This window comes from Trachinotus anak, unplaced genomic scaffold, assembly GCF_046630095.1.
Source record: "Trachinotus anak isolate AG129_WGS33_773 ecotype Australia unplaced genomic scaffold, CSIRO_AGI_Tana_v1 ptg000002l, whole genome shotgun sequence".
Lineage (NCBI taxonomy): Eukaryota > Metazoa > Chordata > Actinopteri > Carangiformes > Carangidae > Trachinotus > Trachinotus anak.
This window is the reverse complement of record NW_027273853.1, coordinates 3,959,802-3,985,487: the sequence shown is the minus strand read 5'-3', so window position 1 is coordinate 3,985,487 and position 25,686 is coordinate 3,959,802. Positions and strand designations below refer to the sequence as shown.

General features: G+C 41.1%; 1 protein-coding gene across 1 annotated transcript in view; it reads right to left on the bottom strand.

Moving 5' to 3' along the window:
* Positions 1-24,974, bottom strand: part of LOC139628837 (copine-8-like) — a 69,483-nt gene extending 44,509 nt beyond the window's left edge. Inside the window, exons 1-4 of the mRNA XM_071490941.1 lie at positions 24,647-24,974; positions 9,811-9,851; positions 3,850-3,896; positions 3,070-3,173 (exon numbers count right to left, since the gene is read on the bottom strand). Of these exons, the coding sequence (XP_071347042.1) occupies positions 3,070-3,173; positions 3,850-3,896; positions 9,811-9,851; positions 24,647-24,729 (275 nt within the window). The 5' untranslated portion in view covers positions 24,730-24,974. The remainder of the gene's footprint in view (positions 1-3,069; positions 3,174-3,849; positions 3,897-9,810; positions 9,852-24,646) is intronic.
* Positions 24,975-25,686: the final 712 nt, after the last annotated feature.

The following is a 25,686-nucleotide window of genomic DNA, read 5'->3' as shown; positions in this document are numbered from 1 at the left end:
TGTTTAGTTGCATGTTGTTACTGGTGTCTCACTGTAAATTTGCTCTCAGCACAGTGTAGAAGATATTGTGGGGGTTGTGTGCAGATTTGGCTCAGGAGCCACTAATCACCCAACCACCAACATTAAAAAAAATACATAAATAGTTATTTTCACTGTAGTTTGTAAATTGCCAGCAGTTTATTGTTGAATGACTTAAGATCTTGTCATGTCTGATATGAAATATGTTTCTAATAAATGTAATTAATAGAAAAATAAGTTGTTTTCAGTTTTCTTCTATCATGTTACAGCTTCAGCTGACAGCTAATGCCCAGTCATGGTAATACTTTAACTTATCAGAATTTGCTGCTACAGCTCTCTCCACCACCCCCACCTCCATCTTACTGTACTGGTTATGGTACTGATGAGATTTAAGACATTGCTGACATTAAGATTTAGGCTCTATTTTAACAGTCCAAATCACATGGCCTGAGTGTGCACTCACCAGGACCATGGTCGAAGTGTATTTAGGACACATCCATATCATTATTGCTATTTTAACGGCAGGTAAAAAATGGCCACAATGGATGTAGTTAATCTCTTAATTAATCAAGGGAGTGTTTTGGGCATAACATACATTAAACCAATCAGTGTCAGCTCTCATTCACTTTAAAAAACAGGCTTGCTTGCACCTTGGTGGATTGCTATTTTAATGGCTAATGTGTGTTTCACACAGAGTTAGATTCTATCTGTGGTCAGTTGGTTCCATATTGTGACTGACCAGTGAGCCCGGTCCAGCACACACACACACACACACACACAGCAGCTCTGTGTGCACTGACGGGCAGAGAAGGACTGAGCTCTACAACGAAGAACCAGCACAAATCACAACATAAGACATTTTATATTCTATGATGAGAGGTGTGACTGAAGCTTCAGTTTGTTATGAAATGTGGTGGACAAATGTAGGTGACGAATGGGAAACACTGTGGCAGATTCACCAGGTACACTCAAGAAGACCACAAAGAACGCTCCAGCCTTCTGAGGCTGTTTTCTAATGTTCCACTTCACTTATCCAACCATCTGAAGCACATTGTCAGCACACTCTGCTTGTGTGTAACAGCCGTGTTGTGCGCCCGCCTTTGTAGGCACATATTACTCTCTTGATAATGCTCCCTGAAAATAACCACTGACTTCAGACCAGGTTTTTGTTGGTCAACATAGCAATGCACCAACAATGCACCTGACCACAACTCATTATAATAGTTTTTCCTCCCCCCTGTCGCCAAGCGCTTGCTCTTTGTGGGAACTGTTGGGTTTTTCTCTGTAACAAAGTAAGGTCTTGACCTTACCCTGTAAAGTGCCTTGAGATAATGTATATTATGATTTGGCGCTATACAAATAAAATTGAATTGAATTGAATTGAATTATAAGACCAACACACCCATGGGCACTTGGGTCACAAGTGTATTTGCTATTTAAACAACATGGGTGCTGAATGGGAAAACTGCATCGGTCTGAAACTAGCATAGACACTTACGTTGTGCTTTGTGCTGGTTGTAAGAAGGGACATTAACGTTCACGTCTTCATTAAGGGGAATTCACTCTCTGTGCAAAATGCTTGTTGCTGTTCAGATTCTTTGAGAGCTTCTTCAAAAAGCAGAGTCACACAGTGAAATCTGTTTATCCTCGGACTCTTGGCCTCGCCTCAAACAACACAAACTCAGACAACTAAAATATACACTCACAAAGCACTTTATTAGGGACACCATAATAATACTGGGCAGTTCTATTGGATTCAGGTCTGGAGACTGAGGAGGTCACTGAAGTTCACTGAAATCACTGTCATGTTCATGAAACCAGTGTGAGACTTTGTGACACGGAGCATTATCCTGCAGGAAGGTTGGACGTGTTGTTCATTCAATATTTTCTGCTCACCACAGTAGTAAAGAGTGGTTATCTGAGTGACTATAGATTTTCTGTCAGCTCCAACCAGTCTGATCATTCTCCTCTGACCTCTCTCATCAACAAAGTGTTTCCATCCATAGAGCTGCTGCTCACTGGAGGTTTTTTGTTTTTTACATCATTCTGAGTAAAAACTCTGGAGACTGTTGTGTGTGAAAATGAGATCAGCAGATTCTAAAATATTCAAACCAGTCCACCTGTCACCATCACTCACACCATGGTCAAAGATCACATTTTCAACCTTCTGATGTTTGATGTCAACATTAACTGAAGCTCCTGACCCGCATGATTTTATCACTGCTGCCAAATGATTGGCTGATTGGTTATGGTTATGTTTACAAATGTTACTATGAAACAAAATTCATGGAGGGAGAGAATATGATGGGGACTTGAAATGAGCTCTGAGGGACGCCAGATGTGTTTGTTATCCGCTGTAGTAGCTGAAGAATCTCTTGTTTGAACAGAGTAGCTTCTTTTTGAGAGGCAAGGTCTGAGAAGACTCTGTGTGCTGACCAAGAGATACCTTGTGCTTAAGGCAGTTAATTAAAATTTTATGATCAACTGTGTCAAAAGCCGCACTTAGGTCTAAAAGGATTAAGACAAAGCAGCTTCCTGCATCTGCTGTTCACAGGAGGTCATCTGTTACTTTGATGAGGGCTTTTTTCTACACTGCACAGAACCAGAAAACATCACTCAAATTTATTCCAAAAATGTAGTAAAATTTAATAAAAACATAATTTACAAAAATGACAAGACAGGATTTGAAATAGTTAGTCTGATCATTCCATTAGCATAATACTGTGAGGACACATATGTGATGATTGTGATCCATTTTCAGAATTGCTCAAAATTCCAAGTGTGTAGTTCACTGAGAGTCGTGTTTTGTCTCAAAGTATTGTATGAAGGGGATGAATTCAAATGGAAATGCTGGTGAAAAAAGTGGCCTGAAAACTTGTCTTTTATTTAAAGGGGAGAAGACTTACATCTCCCTCTGCACAGGCCATGAATATTTCAGTCTTAACTTTGCTCCACACAGAGCAGCACTCACCCACGCCAATGCAACAAACACAAATACACAACAACAAATACACACACACACCAACACGCATAAGTCAATTGTTAACTCACAGGTCAAAGCGTAGATTCTGCCTCTCCTCAAAGAAATAGTCCAGGATGAATTTGCGAACAAAGTCAGGGTTGAGGGTGTTGTCTATGACTTCTGTCCTGCCAAACTAGAAGAGAAGTGAGGCAAGGGATTAATGGCTCTACTCACTTAACTTCACTTAGTTTCACATTACAGCTCTTCATGGGTCTGGACCTTGGACCTGATCCCTAATGAACCCATAGTATACATACACAAACCCAATTTGTTTAAATTCAGTTTCTAAAAATAAGACCTGGGGCCTGATTGACAAATTTTACAACATGAGAGCTGCTACTTGCAATATGAGATTATTTTCTCCTGTTCATTGTGTTTCACTGGTAAAAACATCGCTTGTAAATACACAATGAATATGATTTGGACTCGTGTCCCAACTTTGGTCTCACTTACTAGGAAGTTAAAACACTTTTAACATGAATCAGCCAGGAATGATACAGCAATGTCATTCAACATTTCCACACTTCCTAAAGAGAAATGCCTGCATGTCACTGTTAGATGTGATAAACTCAAACTAACACATTGAACCAACAGGCTTAACCTAGAATTTCTAAGGACAAAAGGAACAGCATTACTCACCCTGGTATTTTTATTTAGAAGATACTTTAAGCTGGCTCACAGACGAGCCCCTCAAAATCTCACTTTATTCCTTCCATATCACTTGTTTAAATGCTGCATTGCTGCCATTTAATCTCCTTCACTGCCCCCCCACCCCGCCCACCCACCCACTACCCCATCCCTGTACTCACCTCTCTCCATTCCCTGTTGGCTATTCCTTGAGTGTACAGCACACAAACTGTTGAATGAGAAACAAGGGAGGGGAGAGAAACAGCAGAGGGTTAGACTGATCGACTGATTAACAGTGAACAAATAATGCAGAGAAGTCAGCTGAGAGCGTGTTCTTTCCACGGACTCAAACATGAGAGGAAAGCGCTCTAATTAAATGTCACTAGAGAACCTTGCCTGGCAGCATAATGATATTTCAGAGAGGGGGAGAGGAGGGAGGGACAGGGAGGATGGGTTGGGGTTAGTGGGTGTTTGTGTGGGTGGAGGAAAGTCCTCCTTATTGACATTAGAGCATATCCGTCTTGGAGTGTTTTTTGATGACGGATCACTAGCGACAACAGAACGAGGCAACCAGCTGGCACTAAAATGACATTTCATTTGCATTCTAGCAGCCGTTACTGTATTCACACACGCCTGTCACATGGCAGCGACTCACAGCTCTGAAATCCCCTGGGACAAGACATTTGTAAATCTGCTGTTAGCAGTCAAACGTTAGTATAATGAAACAGTGAGTAGTTTTTAGGAATATTTTTTGTCATCTGACAAAATATGTCATTATGTTTGGTTGTAAATCTTGTGCGTCTTATTTTTCTTCTTTCTTCTGCTGACTCAGGTCTCTCTTGAGATCAAAAGAGATCTTGGTCTCAACCAGATTATCTGATTAAATAAAGGTTACACAGTGCACGTCTGTTTAGTTAAATGGGTTCAGCAGCATGCATCAGTCATATTAGGTTCAAACTTAAGTCAAGTTATAACGTACAGTAAGTGTTCACTAAGTAGAGATTTAGTCACTAACAAGTTAAAACAGGACACGTGATCTTTGTGAATAAAGCATAAAAAGTAGATAAGTGAAAATAATTCAGTATTTGAACAGATGGCACCACAGACAGTAGTGTGTACATACAGATAAACTGTTCTTTACACCCCATAACTGACAGTTGTGTAAATACTAGATGGCTCACTGAATGAAATGCCAAAGCTAACGTTAGCTTGCTAATGTATGATCCAAAGAGACTGAAGAGCAAAAGAGGTCGTGGAATATGGTCAATACATCTGCCTTAACACGTGATCAAAATGCTGTTAAAGCTGATGTAAACTGGGCAAATTTCAAATTACATTTTACCGAAAAATAGAACAATATTCTTCAAATTACAACACGTAATGCTAATAAACTCACACTAGCTAAATTACAAGGTTAGCTAGCTAAATAGCACCAGTTAGTATAATTGAATAATTCACTCATTTCATACATAAAATACTACATTTGTAACAGATTAACAGGTGTGTGAAATATACAGACTGGCCCTTAAAACTCATTTTGTTTACATGACTGGTTGGATGGTGTGTGTGGATTTACTCTTAACCACAGTCTTTAATAGCTAAGATATTCTTATGCCTCCATGCCGCCAACAGCCAGGGCCAGAGCTATGTTTCTGGGTTGTCTGTCTGTACATCTGTACATCCGTCCCATTCTCATGAATGCGATATCTTAGTCACAGCTTGAGGGAATTTCTTCACATTTGGCACAAACATTCACTTGGACTCAAGGATGAACTGTAGATAATGTAGTTGTAAGCAGATTTAAGTGTTTATTTATGAATTTGTCAACAACTACAACTTGTGCTGCGGGCACCCATTAGCAGAGGCTGGTGTATAAACATATAATGAATGATAACAATTGGAATAATTCAAAATACGTCTGTATATTAATAAACACTTAAAATGTACTTAAACTGTTATATACATAAGACTGGTATCAATATTCTTCTCTAACTCTCTGCAAAAATACAGATACGTGAATTTCCCCAAATGTCAAACTATTAATTTCCTAGATGTCTGAAACAAACCTATATCTGTATCTGTCTGTGTTGTAACATTAGTAGTGTGAGCGTTGAAAGTTCCTCCATATTGACATCCAAGCACATTCGTCTGAGGGGGCGTTAGAGTGTGTTTTAACGTCGGGACAGTGGTGACAAAATGATGAGGCAATCAGTTGGCACTAAAATGACATTTGAATTCTAGCAGCCTTTTCAAACACATCTGTCACATGACAGGAAGTCCCCTCTGCAATATTCAGTTTATACTGAAGTCTGTGTCAGTTGTGAAGAAAAATACTAGACACTCAAGGTTAGAAGCGATGCATGATGGTAGATTGTGCTTGGATAGTTGGTCATTGATTGTTCACTGCTGTTGTAATGAGTGGTGAATGACTTCAAATCCAATCACTGATGTAGATTTAATTAGATTGCCCATCTGACTAGTGTCAAGCAGAAAAGGAGAGCTGAAGCTCAACCCTGTCGAGTGAAAGCTACTTTATGAAGGATTACATTCTGCCTTACAGGGTTTAAAGGCTCCTAAAACAACACTCTCTGAGGAGCTCCACTAAAAACAGAACTTTAGTTGATCTTGTGACATCTGATTATGAAGGCAACTTTCACTGCAGTGACATACATTATCATTAATTACAGCTGTAATTAATTGTAAATTTATGCCTGAGTTAATGTATGAGCGACCACCAACTGATGAAATGACTTTTATTTTTTTTTATTTAATCATGGACTTGTTAACAGCTGTGACTGTGAGTGAAAATCATCCTTGGTTTCAAAATCAACAGGCCTATCTGATGAATTTATTCTCCCTGAAAACTGGCATTTCATCTTTGAGAATGAAGGTCAGGTTCAGCCCAGATACATTCCATGATTACTAATATTATGTAGAAAACAGATGTTTGCTACCAACTCACATCCGTGTTGAAAATGTCACTGTGTTTGAGTGCAAACACAAAGAACAGACATCCTAATTCCGCTCGTCTGGTTTGGTGGCAGAAGTGCTCAAACTTGCCATGTTCTGGGAGACTGTCAGTGTGGATGGTGTATATGTTGCATTGTGGATGATGCACACTGGGCTGAGGCTCAGCTGGTTGAATATACAGTCATCCTTTAATCTTGCCATGCAGCATCAGCTAACACATGGGCTCTGCATTATTGTGCGGGGGAAAAAGCTATATATCAATCACACATCCATAAATAGCGATGCTTCCTCGCATCCGTACGGGCGCCCTTTCAACTCTTCCTATTCATCAGGCTGATGATGAGGGCAGGAACCTGACAATAGCACCACTAACACCATCTCTGTTCTGAATGCAGGAGATACTGATGGTGCATACTTTGATAATGTTCCTGTCTGCTTAATGCCCTTTTCCAATCTGCTGAAGCACACTGATCAAAGCACATCCACATTCACGCACCACAGGAACAGCGGCTAAAATGCACACACATATAAACACATACTAACGTGCACAAAACAAAAACACTGGATTGTTGTCCAGCTTTATAAGCTAATATGAATACGGTACGTGAGTCTGCCCGAGGTCCTGGTTGTGTGCACTTTTCGCATGTGTGTGTGGCTCTGCTGAGGCGATCTAATGCTGTGTGACTGGGGCCAGTGCTGTCAGCAGAGCAGAGACATGGACGCAGCACAAGTGCCTCCTTGCATAAACGTTGGGGCGGGCAGGGATGCTCATCCTCCTCTCCCACCGACAGACACTTAAAGGTCCATTCCGCGATTCATGGAGCTCATCAATTAAGGGTTCACACACACAAACCATCGCTAAAAACACCAGTGTGTTCACTGTGCAGCACCCAGGTGGAGAAGTGCTGAATATTTAGGAAATGAAGCAAGGTGATGCTGGAAAAACTGGATGTTAACCAAATCCTGGATGAATGGAGGGTAAAAATAAAAGATAAATATATTTCAACTTCATCATTTCAGCAGAACTCAAGAGTATTTTCCTCCCATCATGTTTATTTTTAGAGGGCTTTTACCCGACGGGACTGTCACAGTCTGTTACAGAAAACAAAGCAGGAACGACAGATGAAAACAGCAAGGAACTACTTTACGATCTTCAACCTTGTCTGTGCAGGTGTGCCTGTGTACATGAGTATGAGAGTGTTCCCAGCATTTAGTGAGACTTGGTTTTATTTTCAATGATCAATAACAGGGCAAATGGGAATATCGCTTTCATTTTACAAATCAAACAAGCTCAACTTCTTCAATTCTAAATGTTGTCTAAGAAATTCACAAGAACTTCAATCAGTATCTACTGATTGAAGAATAATCTGAGGATAAGACCAGATGATATATTTGTTTTTTGAGATGGTCACTGTGTCAGATGTGATGTGAGTTATAATTTCTCATACCAATTATGGACTGTGGGCTTTCACAAATTGCATGATGCATATTGGTGATTATGAAGGTATGACTGATGTGACTGATTTGGTACGTTCCTGATGGGAGGGTGTTCATCACATTTAATTAAGAGGTTCACTGCAATTAAATGAATCTCTTCTCCATGTTCACAACTGAGGAGAATTCTGTGATTTTGTTGATCAAATAGTGTTTTGACACATGATACAAGCACCAGATATACTAGTTGGTAAAAGTGATTATTAATATTTTATTAATGTACAGTGCTGGTTAACTGTTTCGTCAGTCGCCCACCACTAGCAGAAAGCTGTCTCCTTTCCCCTTCTCCTCATGCTAATTCTCAGGTGTTGTAAACCAGCAAGGTGGAAAACAGGACGGCTGTGTTAGAAAAAACCCGATATATAACCACTCCATAGGCTTGGGCGATATCCAGGATTTTATATCTCGATACAGTTCAGCCCAAATATACAATATACAATATTATCACAACATTTGGGATGGACAATAATTATTATATTATTGTCTTTAATGTTTCAGATAAAACCGTTGCTTTAAAGTAGGTACAATGTACAGTAAGCGAAACAGTGAAACTATGGTCGGACTCTGCAGCAGGGCAGACTGTGCAAAACTGCAAAAATATTATGATACTATAAAAAAAATTGCATATGCTGGGAAATATCACAATACATGATATCATCAAATACTGGCCCTTCCGTACGACTGAAGCAATGCATAACTACATATAGCACAGGTATGTGAACATTAACCTGCAACATAAGAAGACGGCGCAAGCACTGCTAACATTATTGAAAACAATATGACATCATTTATCCACAGATGCTGTGATCCCACTCAGACTGAAAAGACAGCACAGCTCAATTTGTCCACTGACGAGTCGAATAGTCTAGATTTAAATTTCCATGTATTTGACAGGGAGATCAGTCATGAGGAACATCCACAGGTTCCTCAGGTCTTTGGTTGTCATCATGATTCACAGATTAAAACAAACTGTTGTGACCGACGCTCATTCTGTCAGTTATCTGGCTGATATTGGTCTGATTCTGGCATATCTAAACAAGATTATGAATATGTTCACACCATGTCAGTTTTTGGTGCTAGACAGTTTGATACTTGACCCTAGTATTTATACGTTACCATCTCTGAAATGAGAACCCAGTTTCCATGTTAACAAGAAAAACACCTACATTCCAACACGTTTACATTCCTCTATCAAGACAAATTACTGTTGGATTGCACACTGGGCCTTTAAAAACCACTGGACCAGTTGCCAAATTGAACTCCTGCTGTCAAGAGAGTGAGGAGTGTGTATGTGTGAATGTGTGTGTTTGTGTGTCCTTTAATCTGTAGGAGGGAAGTGGCTGGTTTGTGTGTGAGGACAATCTGGCTCCACTCACTCACGTTGGGAGCGGAGAACAGTGACGAATACGACCCCTGACATATGCAAATGTCTAATAATTCACATTAGCGAGGCAGTGCATGTGTGAGTGTGTGTGTGTGTGTATGTGTGTCCAGTTTAAATCTGCCTGAATGTGGTGCATGTTTGTCTGTGGATATTTCTGTTTGTCTCCAGAATTTAAGGTCCATGTGCATGAGATTGTGTTTGACCTGCTGAGAGCTGGTGTGTGTGTGTTCATATTTTTGTGTGTGTGTGTGTGTGTGTGTGTGTGTGTGTGCGCACGTGTCGGGAGGGAGCTTACTTGGATCAGACTTGGAGAACGTGTCTCTGTCCAGGAGATTTCTGAAAAACAAGAACACAAAGAGACAAGTTGACATAAAAATTAATTGCACGGCTGTCCCACTTCAACAAAGAAAGTGAGAACTAGAAAGTTATTACATCATTAAACCTTGCCTAATTAGCTCTCTCACCACCCTGACAACTTGTTTACCCATAATCCTCCCCTGACTTGATTAACAAAAGCTATTTCATCCAGTCATTGCAGCAACATTAAACAGACCATAAAACTGAGTTTAAAGCGGGCCCATTTATATTTCAAACATACAGAGAAAACAGCAGAGGAGACGACCTATTTTTCACTTTTTTGCACTCCCTGGGTGCCAGCAACAACAGTGGAAGATGCCATCAAATTTACATGACACTCTGGTCTTCGCTCTTTGCATGGGGAGGGATAAATGCACCGAAGAGTCCCACTGCAGAGCAGATGCTCGGTGCCACCGAGGCACTCCACAGTTAAACAGCTCTGAAGGAATTAAATATGCACACAAAACGACAAGCTACAGCTGCCTGAGACTCCGGAAGAAAGGAACTGAGGAGCAGCTCAGCGCTGGAAAGGGAGACCCGGCCTGTTACGTCAGCAGTGGTGGGCCTGTGTGGTTATAACTGTGTCATTCGCTTACAGTGTCCAGGTCTCAGGAGGAGGTAGCCAGAAGGACAGGGACAAGCCCGACAACACCCAAGGGGACAGGAGTGAATCTTCACTCACTCAGCTTGTACTCCTACCAAATCCTACATTAAAACCACATAAAGCTTTCATAGTGCTAACCCAGAAAGACTAAATAATATGAGCAGCATGGCCATCAGCAGCAAGTCCAGCAGGACACATTATCATAAAATCTAGTCTTGTAGAACTACTGAAAGTGTTTTACACCACATCTGAATGTAATACAGTAAAGGTTAAAGTTGTACTCTATTAAATCTAATTATCATAAATCACAAGACTGATCTTGATTTAAAAGAACACAACCTACAGCTTCAAAAAATACCATAGAGTTGAATTATCATATCATATCAACGTCAAGAAGTGACCAGAGCTGCTGTACTGGATTATGTTAGGATTTTACAGGTGAGCCCTCTGTGTCCATCACAGTATGTCTGAATTTATATTCCTTCATTCTCACTCATCTTCAAATTCACAAAAAAACTACTGCGGAGTAGCCTGGGAACTTGCAAAGGACAATTAAAAAATATGATTTTTCCAAACTAATGTGGTTGAACAATGCCTCCTTCTTTTAAACCCTGGTTACAGCCCATGATGGGTAGCAGCTTCTCCCTTAGCCCTCTCCTCACTCTCAGGCTCTCTTCTTTCAGAGGCTGAGACACCCTAAATGAAAAAATACATTAATGTGACGACGAATCATGAACAAAGTCATGTTCATGAGAGATTATTTCTTGGAAGACACTTTCAGTTCATTCTGGAAATATCAGTATGATGAAAAAAAAAGGTCCTAGTTACAGTAGGTTGCACATTTGAACAAATACCAGTATAGCTGCTTTTATGGTGAAGACAGTCTCACAGTTTCCTTTACAGACACACAGTACTCTAGTGCAGTCAGGATCTTCTGGAGGAGCAGGAGGCAGGTGCTGTCACGAGCACTAATCAACGCAGACACTAACTCTCAAGCTCGTCAGCGTCACACCTGATGATGAAGACAGAGGTTATGAATGTAGCCATATTCTAGCTGTAATGTGCAATTTGATGGTTTAAAGCCTTTGTATCCGCTGTGAAATTTGTCTCCTTTAGAATCCACTGAATTTAGGTTTACTCAGCCATTATGCTCCATGAGGTAAGAAACAACAACATTTTCACAGCCGCTTTTAAAGCCTGCAGGGTGTCACTTGTTCCTGAACAACAGGCTTTGTATTGAGTATAACTTTAAGCCGTAATAATCACAGCAGCGTGACTTTGTCCATATTATAGTGCAACAATATGGACAGAGAGAGAGAGAGAGAGAGAGAGGAAGGGGGAGCTTAGGGACAGAGGCTCCTGCTATCATGCTAGCTGCGGGGTGAGCGCTCTGTCGCCCGTCCTGTCCTGCATGACAAGCAGTGAGTGTCTAGAAGCCGTTGATGGTTAGTGATGTATCTAGATCAGGCACTTGTGTTGTGCTGATCCCTGTGTGGCCCAGATGGTAAAACACCACGCTCTGCTGCCTCACTGTCAGGGCACGCCCACCGGCCCTTCCCCAGCTCTGGAACCTTAAATAAATGATAATAAGCGATGGAATTGGGGCTATTCATATCAGGGCTGTGTTTTCTGACTGTCTGAGAGATTGTGTAGGAGTGAGAAGTGGGCAACTTCACCTGCCAAATGGGATAAATGTCCAATAAAAAGCCATACTGTACCCTGTAGGCTCCCTGAGGAGTACGAGTGGAGGCAGGGACCAAGATGCAGCGAAGGAAAGACGAGGAAAAAAGGAGTCTAAAGAGTGTATAAAAGACAGAACGCAACTGTACGTGTGTGTGTGTATTTGCAGGCAGACGTGCACACACTTATATGGATACAGTAACCTCCCCCCTGATTCATGCGCATCTGAGGGCTTCCACCTGGCCCCGACAGAGACAGGCGACTCTTTAAAAAGCCCTTTCCACCGCGGGCAGCCTGGGGAATGTCTGGGCGGTCCGCGCAGAGTGCCTCGTCGTTCATCAAACATTTATGAGAGCGGTCCCTCCTCGACACCAGAATCACATTTGAAATCCCACCAGTTACATCACAGCCACCTAAACATGGCAGCAGGGGCTTTAAATACCTGTATGTGAGGGAGGGTGGGAGGGAGGGGAGGAGAGGGGAGGGTCGCCCATCTGTGAGAGAAATTGAGATGAAGTTTTCCGAGATGTGTTCTTGGAAAAAAAAAAAAAGGGGAAGACTGAACATGCTTACTTTCTGAGGGCTGCTGCCTGACATAAAATGAGAATCTGATAGGATTTCATCACAAGTGCAGGCCAAGGGGAATCACTTCTTCTCTTCAAACACAGTTCATCTCTATCTCACATGTTACAGTATTCCCATTACATATAACAAATTCCTCACAGTCCTACATTTCTACATTGGCCCGACTCCATTTTTCAGCAGATGTGAAATTGAAGGAACAGAGAAGGTGATGCGTGCAGAGGAGAGACCTTGTGCCTAAGTGTCAAACAGTGCATATAATCCAGGAAGGGGTTTCCATACAGGATGATTAACGTCTTACAGAAAATGTCATGTTTAGTTTGTGACATACAGAGGTAAACCACCAAGTTAAGATCATTTTATATATACATACGACTTCAGTGGTAATTATGTCAGGCAAACTACAGAATATTGACAGCACTGGACAACAGCTGACTCTCGACTCTCAGGACCACCTCCAAGGTGTCTTCAAGAAACCAAAATTAAGTCCAGTTGCCTTCAACTCTAGCACTTAAGAATTAATTTTTCTCTTGATCAGCTGACCAACTGACTGGCACTAACGCTAAGTGGTTTTACTAAATGGGCTAAAACATACAAACTCACTGGTCTGGTCCTGTCAAAGCCCTGCAAACTCAAGTGAAGGGTTTGTTTGATTTCACCAAATTCTAAAAGCATGATAATGGTGTAAAGTGTCCCACCATAACAGATGAAATGAAGCTTAGTGAAAGTTCAGTCAGGAGGACTATTTCCTTGCGCATGCCTTCTAAGTCACGAGCACCATTCCATATCCATCCACTCATTCTCGTCTTCATCCAGTCACAACCTGGCACAGTGGCTTTCAGCCAATCACTTGTGAGCTGTCAAACTTTAAAATTGTTCTCTCTCTCTCTTTGCTGTCATTCAGCTGTCATCTCAGCACCGTGATCATTAGGTGACCCACCTCCACCCCTTCACCACCTCAACCATGGACACCAGACCATCTCCAACCAAATCATCTGACCAGAAGTCTCCCTTTTATCAAGACCTTCCCATCCTTCAGCTCCATTCCTCATCACCCCCACCAGCTCCAAGGCTCCCGGGGGAAGACTCCTCTAACTGGAAGGACCTTAAACCTATGGGCAACTCCCATGGTCTAGCCAAGTCTGTTCTTTGTAAAATTTAATTTTACCTAAGTTTCTCATACTCTTTTGGTCTCTTATTAGTCCCTCCTGATCGAACACAGTGAACAGGGTGATGGAGCTGTCAGTTAAGCAGAGTCTGCAGATGAAGAACACCCACACAGTCAGTACTGTAAAAGCTCTGAGCAGGGAATTCCCCACAGAAACTTAAACTCTTCCCTGAACACTGTAACTGTTTCCATTAACATTTTTAACCCTGACTTTGATTGTTGACACTGTAGAATGAAAATTGCTAAATTAATTTTACTGCATCAAATACTTTCTTTCACAATTTCCTCCAAAGAACTTCCCACCTGCTATGAGACAGATGTGAGTGCATACATTTTTTGCCTGGGTGGCCCGGTGGGATCAGTAGCTTTAACCCTGGCAGGGTTAGTGACGGCTCACTGAACTCGACGGGAGCACAAGTGGCAAGAAAATGTTCTCAGTGAGAAAACCTCCTCACGGTCTTGTTTCTTAAAAGTCAGGAAGCTCTCACTGCCATCGCATAACCTCACGCAAATCCACAAGGTTGACATTTAGCCCTGCAAGCCACCGCGCAGGTTTGCTCACTGTTAGAGCAGTGGCGGTTGTCTGTGGAGCTATAAACTAGCTAATCAAGAGCCCACTGCTGTGAACGAGGGCGCAGTAATGAACAGCACAAGCTCGTCCTGCTGGGAGGATAACACCAGATCAATAAGGTCAATTGAGTCTGAAGACAACCCTGAGCTCTTCTGATCAATCCACCTTTGAAGCACCTTAGACACGCTCTTAACTCCCAACGATTTCCCAAGATTCTCTGTGTGTTTGTATGTGTCTTCAGGGGAAAGTGATGTGCATCCAATAATGCACTAAAGGAGAGGAAGTCACAACATCAGCAGTCCATGTACACCTCAACAACAGAAAAAGGCTTTTGAAGTTACTTTGGAACAATGACTTTCCATAACATGAGCGCAGCAGCAAAACTCTTATTGCTCAACAATAAAATGACTTTGCAGAACAGTACTGCTTCATCCATTCCTATCTCTTTCCTATCTGTTTGGGGATTTACTGTAAATTCTTTGTGGCTCCATCATCCCATTTTAAACTTCTTATTCAGTCCTGACGATAAAATCTTCTTGATTCTGAAATATCATCTAAACACTGAATGATTTCCTGCGACAGCTGTACCTTAAACTTCACGTCTTCAACACTGCTAAAGTAATAACTACTGCATCTATGTCTACTTCAGGTAAGAGCAAAATGATGTTTATATTACAACTCTGACTACAGCTGGATGTACAGTCAACAGAAGAAGAGATGTGGCGAAGGATTTGATTGATAGTTGAGTTGGATTTCAGCTGTCTGCAGACATCTAAACTGAAACGGAACATCTGGAAATATAGTAAGATGCCATTTATGTTAGGCTGCACCATAACCTCTAGAAGTCATGTACATGATTTTACAGACACGTAGATGTAACTTCTGTGGATTTGAACAAAAAGTAGATCAAACAATATTCTTACATAATGCCTCTGCCAAACGCTCTGCAGACTTGTTGAGCCTGAGACTGGTCATGGACTGATGCAGACAGAGCATCTATTGTCTGATCATCATTTCTCAACATCTAAGAACAGAGACCAACTCCAGCCACTATAAATGCACTCTTCTTAACCACACTCCCTCTTACATACAACAAAACCACATACTGTATTTTAACTGAAGAGCATTATGGATTTTGACTTTAAATACTGTATCTTATAATGTATTTTCTGCTTGCTCTGAAAGTCTCCAAGTCATAGATTCTGATCTTAACACACAATCTGCATAAAAATCATATATTGTACTCAGTAGAAAGGCATCAAACACTGGACACTAATCAACATGATGTCTTCAGCAATTACAGAGATGGAGCGGAGTGGCTATGCGAAAGATGAAAGCAGAAGAACAGAGGGGGCAGGAGGTGAGGTGGGTAGTAATGTGACGGAGCCATGTCGGTCCTCTGAGGTAACCTGGTGAAGCTACTGTGGCTGGCTGGTGCCTTAATTAGGCTAAATGACTCCTTCAAAATCTCATTAATGCAGCCACTCACCATGACCCCCACTGGGGATCCTGCGGTGTGGACCTGCAACCTGAGACCAACTTGATCAGTTGGTTTTATGCTCTTCGCTCTGTTTCACCTAAATGGTGCCAAATTTCTATGACCAAGAACCCTTCAGGGAGCAAAGCGAGAGGTGAAGCAACACCGAGAGGATGAAGTGGAGGGCAAAAAGGAGAGTCAGTCTAGTCAAGATTCAATCCACTTAGTTTCATTAAAGTGGATGGAAGTTGAAGTTGTACTTGTTTAGATTTAGTTATTAAGAAACAAATCTACCTGATAATTGAAGTGGAATTAGGTGGAAATATATGAAATGTTTGAAAATGAGATACATATAAAAAGTTTTAATAGATATAGCAAACAATAGGTTTGAAAAAAGGTTTTTAAAAACAGCGAGTGTTTTTAAGTCAGTTCAATCCCGTGTCCATCTGACTGTGACGCACGTTTCAAGTCCATGAACCAGGAGCAGACCAGGAAAAACAAACTTTGATTAAAATTTAAAAGATGAAGAACTGTACTGTAATTTATACATATTTATTACATTGCACTAATAGCTCTTACACTTTTACCCAAGACCAACTTCAAGCACACTACGTGCATTCAACCATCAGAGGAACAAGAGCTGAATGTCAGTGTAATGTGTAAGCGCATACCCGGTGTTCATGCTTCCCCTGGCTTTCTCATGTAATCTGCTGGTTTTAAATATGTGATTGAGCCCCTGAACAGCCACACATATAATTATTAATTAAAGAAGACTTAACATTGTTGGCAGAATGCAGCGCTAGTCAGAGTCAACCAGCTGGCAGACAGATCTGCAACCACAACATATGGCCAGCTACTATTTAGTACCTCAGATGCATTAGAGGCAAAAGACACAGATCAGACAAGCACCTATACAAGCAGATCCTGTGAAGAATAAGCATTTACGAAAATGGATGGATTTTAGATATTTGAGTAAAATACTTTGAGAAACACTGCAGCTCTTTGGTTCTGTGGCAGGTTTGCTATCAAGTATTTAATTTCCTTTGGAAGAACAATAGCACTTGTAGTAGCAACAATCCCTGCAGGCATGCAGCTGGCCACCAACATCTTTAGACACTGATGTTTGCTTATTCGTGTGTTGTGAGGTCAGGTGACTAAAATCAACGCCAGGACAACATCTAAACCAAGTGGCAGCCCACAGTGACATCACCCATTGGTTTGCGAATTGCCGTTTTGAAGCCTTGAGTTTGCAATTTGGCCGCCGCCATCTTGATTTTTTGAAACCAGAAGAAACCATATTTGGAGAAGAGGGTGGAGCTGAGGAGGAGCGAGGGGTGGGGCTGACCTAAGAGCCGAGGTCACTATGCACGCCCACCTAAACTGTCGACCTGACAACGGCATCAATCTTTCGGCTACGCAGCGCTGCTGAATCCGAAGTCATTTTCCACAAGTCGAGGTAAACTTTATCACAAAGTGTTAAAGTACTTTTAATAGTTAATAGTTAAAAGGGACTGCTCTTGATTGACGAGCCAAAATGTTTCAACCAGTGGTGTTGCCCCCTGATGGTCATTCGATAGAATGCAGGTTTAAGGCACTTCCGCACTGGCTTCATTTTCTGGAGCCGGCGTCGACGTCCATTTTTGGTCTAAACCCAGCGTCAGCTTGATGTAGAACACTGACGATGGCTGACGTTGATATTTTCAAAGTTTTAAGTTGTGTTGTTAAATAACTGAAACGTAACGTCTCATGCCAACGCCATCTTGACATATAATATACCATCGAGAGCAAAACCCAACATTGACATCAACCCGGTTATTATTTCCAACCAAACTGGAGTCGTTACAGTCCAACGTATTTCTGATGTTACACCATACAAAGTGAAGCTAAATGTTCCCGAGAGTCAGTGGTAGTTTGATGGAGTTTCTCTGATATGATTTAAATTATTTATGGTTGAAACGTAATGTTGGGGTGGGTGAAAGTTGAAAGGGAGGTGGATCAGACCAGACTAGAAAAATCCAGAGGGTAAAGTTGCATTATAGCATCTTTTACATTTTCCTGAAGTGCAGCACGTGTTGTTTTCTGTCTGTTCCTCTGCTTGGATCTGTTGGAGTTGTTGCAGGGAGCATTATTGTCAGCCACAGTGTCTTTTATTGACATATTAGGAGCTGCTAGAGTCACTGTCAGATCTTAAACACAGGGTCATTCACATAACAAATTTAAATTGTGTGATCATTTCATCAAGGGTTGTATCAAATTTATGAATCTTCAAAATTTATGAATTGTGGCCACAAAAATCATGGATGAAGTTATGAAATTATGACCAAGGCTTTTGAGGTTGGAATAGTTCATAACAACAGAGTGTAGCAGAGTTTCAACAAAAATAAAAGTTATATTCAATGTCTTTCTGACTACTTGTCAATTTTGTCAAACTAACGTTGGCACAATTACTCTCATTATCATCATTTCTTATTTGACTAACTGCCTTGAAATATATTAACAAATATTTTGACCACTGATTAATCATTTAACTGCAAATGTTCAGTGTTTACATTTGCAGTTCCAGCTCCTCACTTATGAGGATTTTCCTGTTTTTCTCACTTCTGTTTTTGAACAGCTCATCTTTTTTTTTTGCAAAGAAATAATTAGTTAATAATCAGTTAATTGAAGTAATAACCAATAGACTAACTGACAATTTAAATCATTAGTTGCAACCCTGAAACACTGATGATTCCACAATGACCTTGTCAAGCTTGAATGTGTGTGTTTGATAAAGCTGCATATTATCGGAGTGACGTCAGCTGTTACAGAACTGAAATATAAGAAACACACACACAGGATTCCATCTCTGCTCCAACAAGTCTTTCTGTCTCTTTCTTCACCTTCCTCGTGGAAAGTGCAACATCGGCTGTGACACATCGACCGGCCTCCCAGCAGGTCAGCGTCCGGCTTCAATACAGTCACATCACAACACGTCAATTCTTCGACGGCGTACACTTCCTACCTTTTGTGCCAAAAGGTCACGGCTATCTCTCCGCTGTGGACCACTCAGATCAGGAGACAGCCACCAACTTGAACACCAACATCTCTGTGCACAAACATTCTTGGAGGACCAACCATCTGCAGGATTAATTGATTCTGCAGCTTGAAAGGCCTGCCGGGCTCGCTGCTTACTATCCATGTACAAAACTGAGCTCCAGTAAGCTGTGTGGGTATCGTCAAGGCCATGTGATGAGGAATGATCGGCATTCGTCAGTCAAACAGCTGCATACTGTCGCAGCAGACTGCAGGATTTCCATCTCACTGATGCACAATATTGGACCTGAGTTAATCAATCTGTCACTTCTTCTGCTTGACTACACACGTGATGAGTCCGGCGATGGTTTGGATTTATTGAGTGAAGGGGGGCTTTCACTGTAAGACAGGATCTAGCTAGGCTGAATGCTTCAATAGCTCTGCCGACACACGGAGACACCTAAGTGGGAAAATCACACCACCCACCAGCTCAGGGCTGGTAAATTCTGTGTTGGTGAAGCTGCTGAAGGTGTCGATTCTGCCTTCACCTCAGGTGGCTAAAAAAACACAAACACTTTTTTATGATTATTAATATAATCAAACTAAATGATTCAGCAATAGATGTGTCTGTCAAATGGAGGAAACTATATCTGTCATTTCATTTCATGGATGAGAACATGAGTGCAGTGGTGTACTGGATAAATGTTTCAAATACAAGTGCATCAGTGAATCTTTTACTTGGTACACTAACACCACATGTGAAACTGTATCAAAGCTCTATAAATCATAGCTACAACTCATATAAAATTAATATGTAACTATCTTGTTAACTGATCGTCTTTCAAGCAAATCTGTCAAACAGTTTATAGTTCCACCTTCTCTACTGGGACAATTTGCTGCTTTTCTTTATCTTATATTATAGAAAATTTTATAAAATTGAGTATTGCACTGTTGATTGTACAAAACAAGACATTTAAGGCTCTCACATTGAGCTTTAGGACATCATGGTGGCAGTTTTTTATTGCTTTCTTATTTTCTTATAGATGAAATGATTAATCAAGAAAATAATCATTAGTTACGGCTGCAATGCAGATTGTTTAAATTATGCATTAAAACCAGGCTGAAAAGCAGTGTTTCACCGCAAACACTGGAAACTGCACTGTGACCTCTTCCTGTTCAAAAGCTAATCTAATCAATAAGAAATAGATAACAAGGCCACACTGATTGGACAATCACAACACCAAAGCGTCTGAGAAGCATTGTGTGGAAGGGTTTTGAGTTCTACACTGTGGATGGCAAAATCACCAACAATGATAAGGCCACAATATACAACTCCCAGTTGCATCACAATCTCCAGACACATGGTGCAGTTGTGTGACACCACATTAGAAAATACAGATGGCCACACATGCATCAAGAGCGACAGTTCATAGTCACTCACAATAAGGTGTGAATCATTTCGAATGCATCACGTGTTTGTTTGAATTTGGTCAAACACACACTCTACAGCCCTGCCAGAGTGGAGTATTGTACTTCTGAAACAGTAAGGGATGCGCAAAAGACCCGTTAAAAAAAAAAGGAAGGGTCAAAGTAAAGAAGAACAATAGAAATATCAACAAGTCATTTACAACAAATGAAATTTAACTCTACTGACCAGTAGCAGCCTGGCCTGAACTCAAACCATCCACTTCAACTGGGTGCTCGCCTGAGCTTAGCCAAACACATCACAGGAGACTGCTGCACGGGCGACTGTCAGTAGGTTAGAGATGCAATGGTATTAAAATTGTATTTTTATTTATTAGCTTATTCTTATGTCACAATTGCAGTGACCAAAATGATCACGGTTATCAGTATTATCATGGTATTGTTTAAATGTTTTAAAAGTATTAACTTTCACAGAGTTTATCATGGAAACCACAAATAAATAATTAGCAGCACTTTTTGTTTTTACAATTCAAATGGTAATACTAACCACCCGGCATTTTTACCACAATATATCGTGAAACTGGTAATCGTTTCATCTCTACAGTAGGTTTTACATCTCTGCTTTGGACAGACGATTTCTCATGGCTGAAATTTTGTCTTGAAGGCTGAAATTGTGTTTTGCTGACACACTATGTGAAAAACGGTAAACAAACTGTCATCTAACTCTCTTCTCAACTCTCAAAATGACGGACAGCCTTCAGATTTCTCTGCCAATGTTAAAAAAATTTGGTGAATGCTAGAAAATATTTGACTAACACGACCCACACAACCTCTGATGGTCCATGCTCCAAAAATTCTGAATTCTATATTCTCCGTAATTCAAACAGTGTCTTACTATATAGTGTCTTTTCATAACTAAGTTGCCTCTCAGCTGAAAAACATTGTTTTCTCAGACTTGACAAAGCTCCTCCAGAGCCAAAGAAATCCTCATACAACTGTTTCCAACTGCCAATTTGCACAGCTTTGAGCCGGCCATACAAAATGCACTTACCTCCCCTGATCTGAGGTAAATGCCTCAAACCATACCAGTTCGAGTGACCTGCCCCATGAAGACATTTCAGGGAAGGTGAGCTTAAGCTCCACAAACACTAGTTATCAGATTGAAATAGCAAATAACTACGCAGCAGCTCTTTTCCAACACATTACATGGTATTAGCTGGATATTTTCTGTTGGAGCAACTCTTTTTTGTCAGTGGTGACTTAAATTTTGTCCATCCAAAGCTAAGCTGTGCAAAACGCCTGCGTATAGCATGTTTCCTGCTGACATCTGACAGACACTAACAGAATCAGTACATTACTTAATGGACCTATGACTCAAAACTCCATTACAACCATTAAAGAAATGTAGCAATTTGTCACTTCACTACCCCTCCATCTGTTTTCCATAACTACTTATTCCTTTTCACAGTCACGAGGGCCAGAGCTTATACATAATGTCCGTGCATGTGTAAGAACAGCATTTGTAAGAAAACTGAGGTGAGTCATGACTCTTAACACAAGAGCTTTTCTTCAAAAGAACATTTTTTTTCTCCTGATGGTGGGAGAAGGGGTTGACTTCTTCGGTCGAGCCATTATCAGACCTTTAGCTAAAATGACAAGCTGATTAATGAATTAATAGAATTAAAGAAAATTAAGCACCAACTATTTTGATAATTAAGTAATCATTTGACTCATGTCTCAAGCAACATTGTCAAATACTCTCTGGTTCCAGCCACTTCATTGTGAGGATCTGCTGCATTTCCTGTATAAGAGTTAAACTACATGTCTTTGGGTGTTGGACTGATCGTCAGACAATGTGAGAAATTTGACTTTGAAACTTTGGATTTTGAGAAGTTGTGATGGACGTTTTTCAGTCACTTCTGATATTTCATAGGCACATTGCAATGGCTAATTATTGATAATTTAACAATTATGAAAATAATCTAGTAGCAGCTCTTGGTGCTTTCATTAGCTCACATACAAGAAACTTGAAAATGATGATTGTTAGTGTGGATACGGTCTGAAGATACAGATACAAACAATAATGTGTGATGAAGCATTTACATTACATCACATCAGCGACTGTACATTCTAATATTAAATAATCCAAAAACAAAGATAGTGCAGTCTCCTACACCATTATTGATATAACACTGATGTGTGATGGGTAAAGAAAAAAAACCTGAATAACTGCGTAAAGACACATTATGAATGCAGATGCTTCCATCCAGGACAGAAGAGGCCACTGGACGTTTTGATGAATGGCTGCAACTAATAAGTCATTTTCTTATTTATTTTCTGATTACCTTCATGACTACCTGACTACCTCATTCTGTATTTCCAAGAAATGAAATTTCAGTCTCAACTTTTAAGCCAACAAGAAGACCTTAAAGTGCTCATAATAGCAATTCCATGACAACCAGGTTCCAAATCCATCTGCTGCAGTTGAAAGCTTCAGAAAAATTTACTCTCAGCCTTCACGAAGCCTTACTATCATAGAAATGTAAAAAGGCACAGTGCAAAATTTTTGGCATTTTTGTTTGGAAAATGACTTTAATGACTAATCAGTTATCAAAAGTGCTGCAGTTTAACTCTGCTTTAATGAACATTGTGTGAAATGTTATGGCCTTCATAACTGATCTAAAACAAAAATTTTGAAGCGACATGTTGGCAATGCTCTCCACCATCATCATTGAAACACCAAATGAGGGAATATCTGTCGGAAGAATCATGTTCGTCCCTCCACGGAGCTGGAGAATCTGTGCCAAACAGCGCTGAAGTAGACCTAGAACTGCTGATCAAATAATCAAGCTGATCAGCAGAGAATTAATCACCAATAATTTTACAAATAACTTCCCTAATTTCTGCGCCATAAGGATGTTCTGCTTTTCTTTGTCTTATGAGATCAAAACCTTCACTTATTTTCTCCAACCAGGAGTCCAAAGAACGTTTAAAATGTTACCTTGCACTTTAGGAAATTGAGATTTAGCATTTTTACCTGGTTTGTGACCTCAAAACAATAAATCATAATCGGCTGATTTATCAATAATAAAAAAAGATTGTTATCTGCAGCCTTTCAGTGCAGCTGTTATGGATGCTTGTGGTGGATCAACACCTTATTCAGACACTTCATGTAGGTTTTTGCCTTAATTGTCACTTATCTGAATAACACCCAGCTCTATGCAGAAGAGGAGCGATATCTTGAAGGTCAATGGAAGATAAAACAGAAAATGTCAAACACAATTATTTCCATTATTTATGAATCTGATGATTATTTTTGTGTTGAATTAATCAACCAGACTATGAGATGTAAGAAAACAGTAAGACAATGTCTTTCACAGTTTCCCAGATTCCAAGTTAGACAAAAAGCAGCAGATCCTCACACTAGAGAATGATCAGTGTCTCCACTGAAAATGACTGAAATGATCAAAATAGTTCCTGATAAATTTTCTGTGGATCAACTAATCGATTAATCAAACAACTAAGATAGATATAGATAGACAGAAATTAAAATGTATACATAAATAAAATGTATAATAATAAAACGTATTCAATAAGCTGTAATTAGGTGCATCTACTGCAGGTGAGTCTCATCAGCCAGTTGTGTCCAGAAATGACTCCCTCCGTCCCACCCCCTTACTTTCTCCAGCTCCATCTTCAGTGTGTCCCTCTGCGATCTACAGTATCTACATCTACAGTATGGCAGGAGTACAAATACTGTTCCTGCATGCTTCATCCAGTCTCCACGCACAAAATCCTCAGAAATATGACATGCAGTGGCGATCTACTGTGACTGTTTACACGAGCCCCCCCAGCTCCGCCTGGGGCAGCTGTGTCGGAGCTCGGGGATGTGACACTACAGTAAAGATCTGCCAACTCTCACCTCATCTGGCGGTCGGCCAGAGGCAAACTACTGCCCACAGACGCACAAAGCGACACAGCTGCATTTCCCTGCACTTCTCCATCCAAGCCCTTATATTATCATTCTCCCTCCACAGCCGTGACACAGAGACAAACCTGACCTCTGAAAAGGACTCAGTCAATGACAGGAAGCTGAATCCTGCGATACGAGTGCGTTTGCTCTCCATTCATCCATCATAGTGACCAACAGACTCCCCGCCAGGAGTCAAATGTCAGAACAGTTTGGATCATTTCACACTTTTAAACACGTCCTCTGTGTCTCTAACAGCAGCAGACAGCGGCAGTTCACACTCACCTACAAGAAACCGTGAGTTCAACTTTGGTGGCAGGTATCGCAGCGGTGAAAGGGTCCGCGTCCCCGATACTCGCCATATTCATCGAGCTGCTGCTTGGTCGATCACAAACCGCCCCGTGTCCGGCGCCCTGGCGGCGGCATGAGAGGAGCCGAGAGGAGAGGGAAGGGCGCCCGGACAGGAAGCCTTGCAGCGAGGACACAGAGAGCCGCCTGCTGTCTGGAAGCGAGGAGCGCCGGGGAGAGGAGACACGGACGCGGAGCCGCAGCGCGTCTCTGTGCGCCCCGGTGGTACGGAGAGAGAGGACGGCTGTGAAGGGGCGGGAAGACACACACACACACACACACACACACACACACACACACACATACTTGTACTTCTATCTTTGTGAGGACACTCATTGACATAATGCATTCCCTAGCCCCTTACCCTAACCTTAACCATCACAACTGAGTGCCTAACCCTAACCCTGACCCTGACCTTAACCTAAACCTAATTCTAACCATAACTCTAAAACCAAGTCTTAACCCTCAACATGTGATTTGAAGGTGTCTCAAAAAGTGAGGACCGGCCAAAATGTCCTCACTTTCCCAAAATGTCCTCACTCTGTTAGTAAAATACTTTTTTTGGTCTTTACTATGTAGCAAGTACACACACACACACACACACACACACACACACTGTATTTACCTACTTGAAAGGACCTAATATCTTGATAAAGAGAAGGAATTATTTCTCTTTCGAGTTAAGGATTAAGATTAGGACTGGGTTTAGTTCAGGTTCAGGGTTTAGGTTCTGGTCTGACGCTGGACATCAGGTTAACTGGAAGGACACACGGTCAAGTATAGTTTGGTTCAGGGTTGGCTTGTGTCAGAATGAGTCACTGAGCTGAAAAAAGCAGAAACGTCCGCCGTTCACAGGCTGAAATACTGCTCACCACCATGTTTGAACCACCCGCGGTCATTTAAAGCGCTTACCACTGACAGTAGTTTCAGTAACGTCCTACACTGAAACAAAAAAATGTTCTACTTCCTACACGATA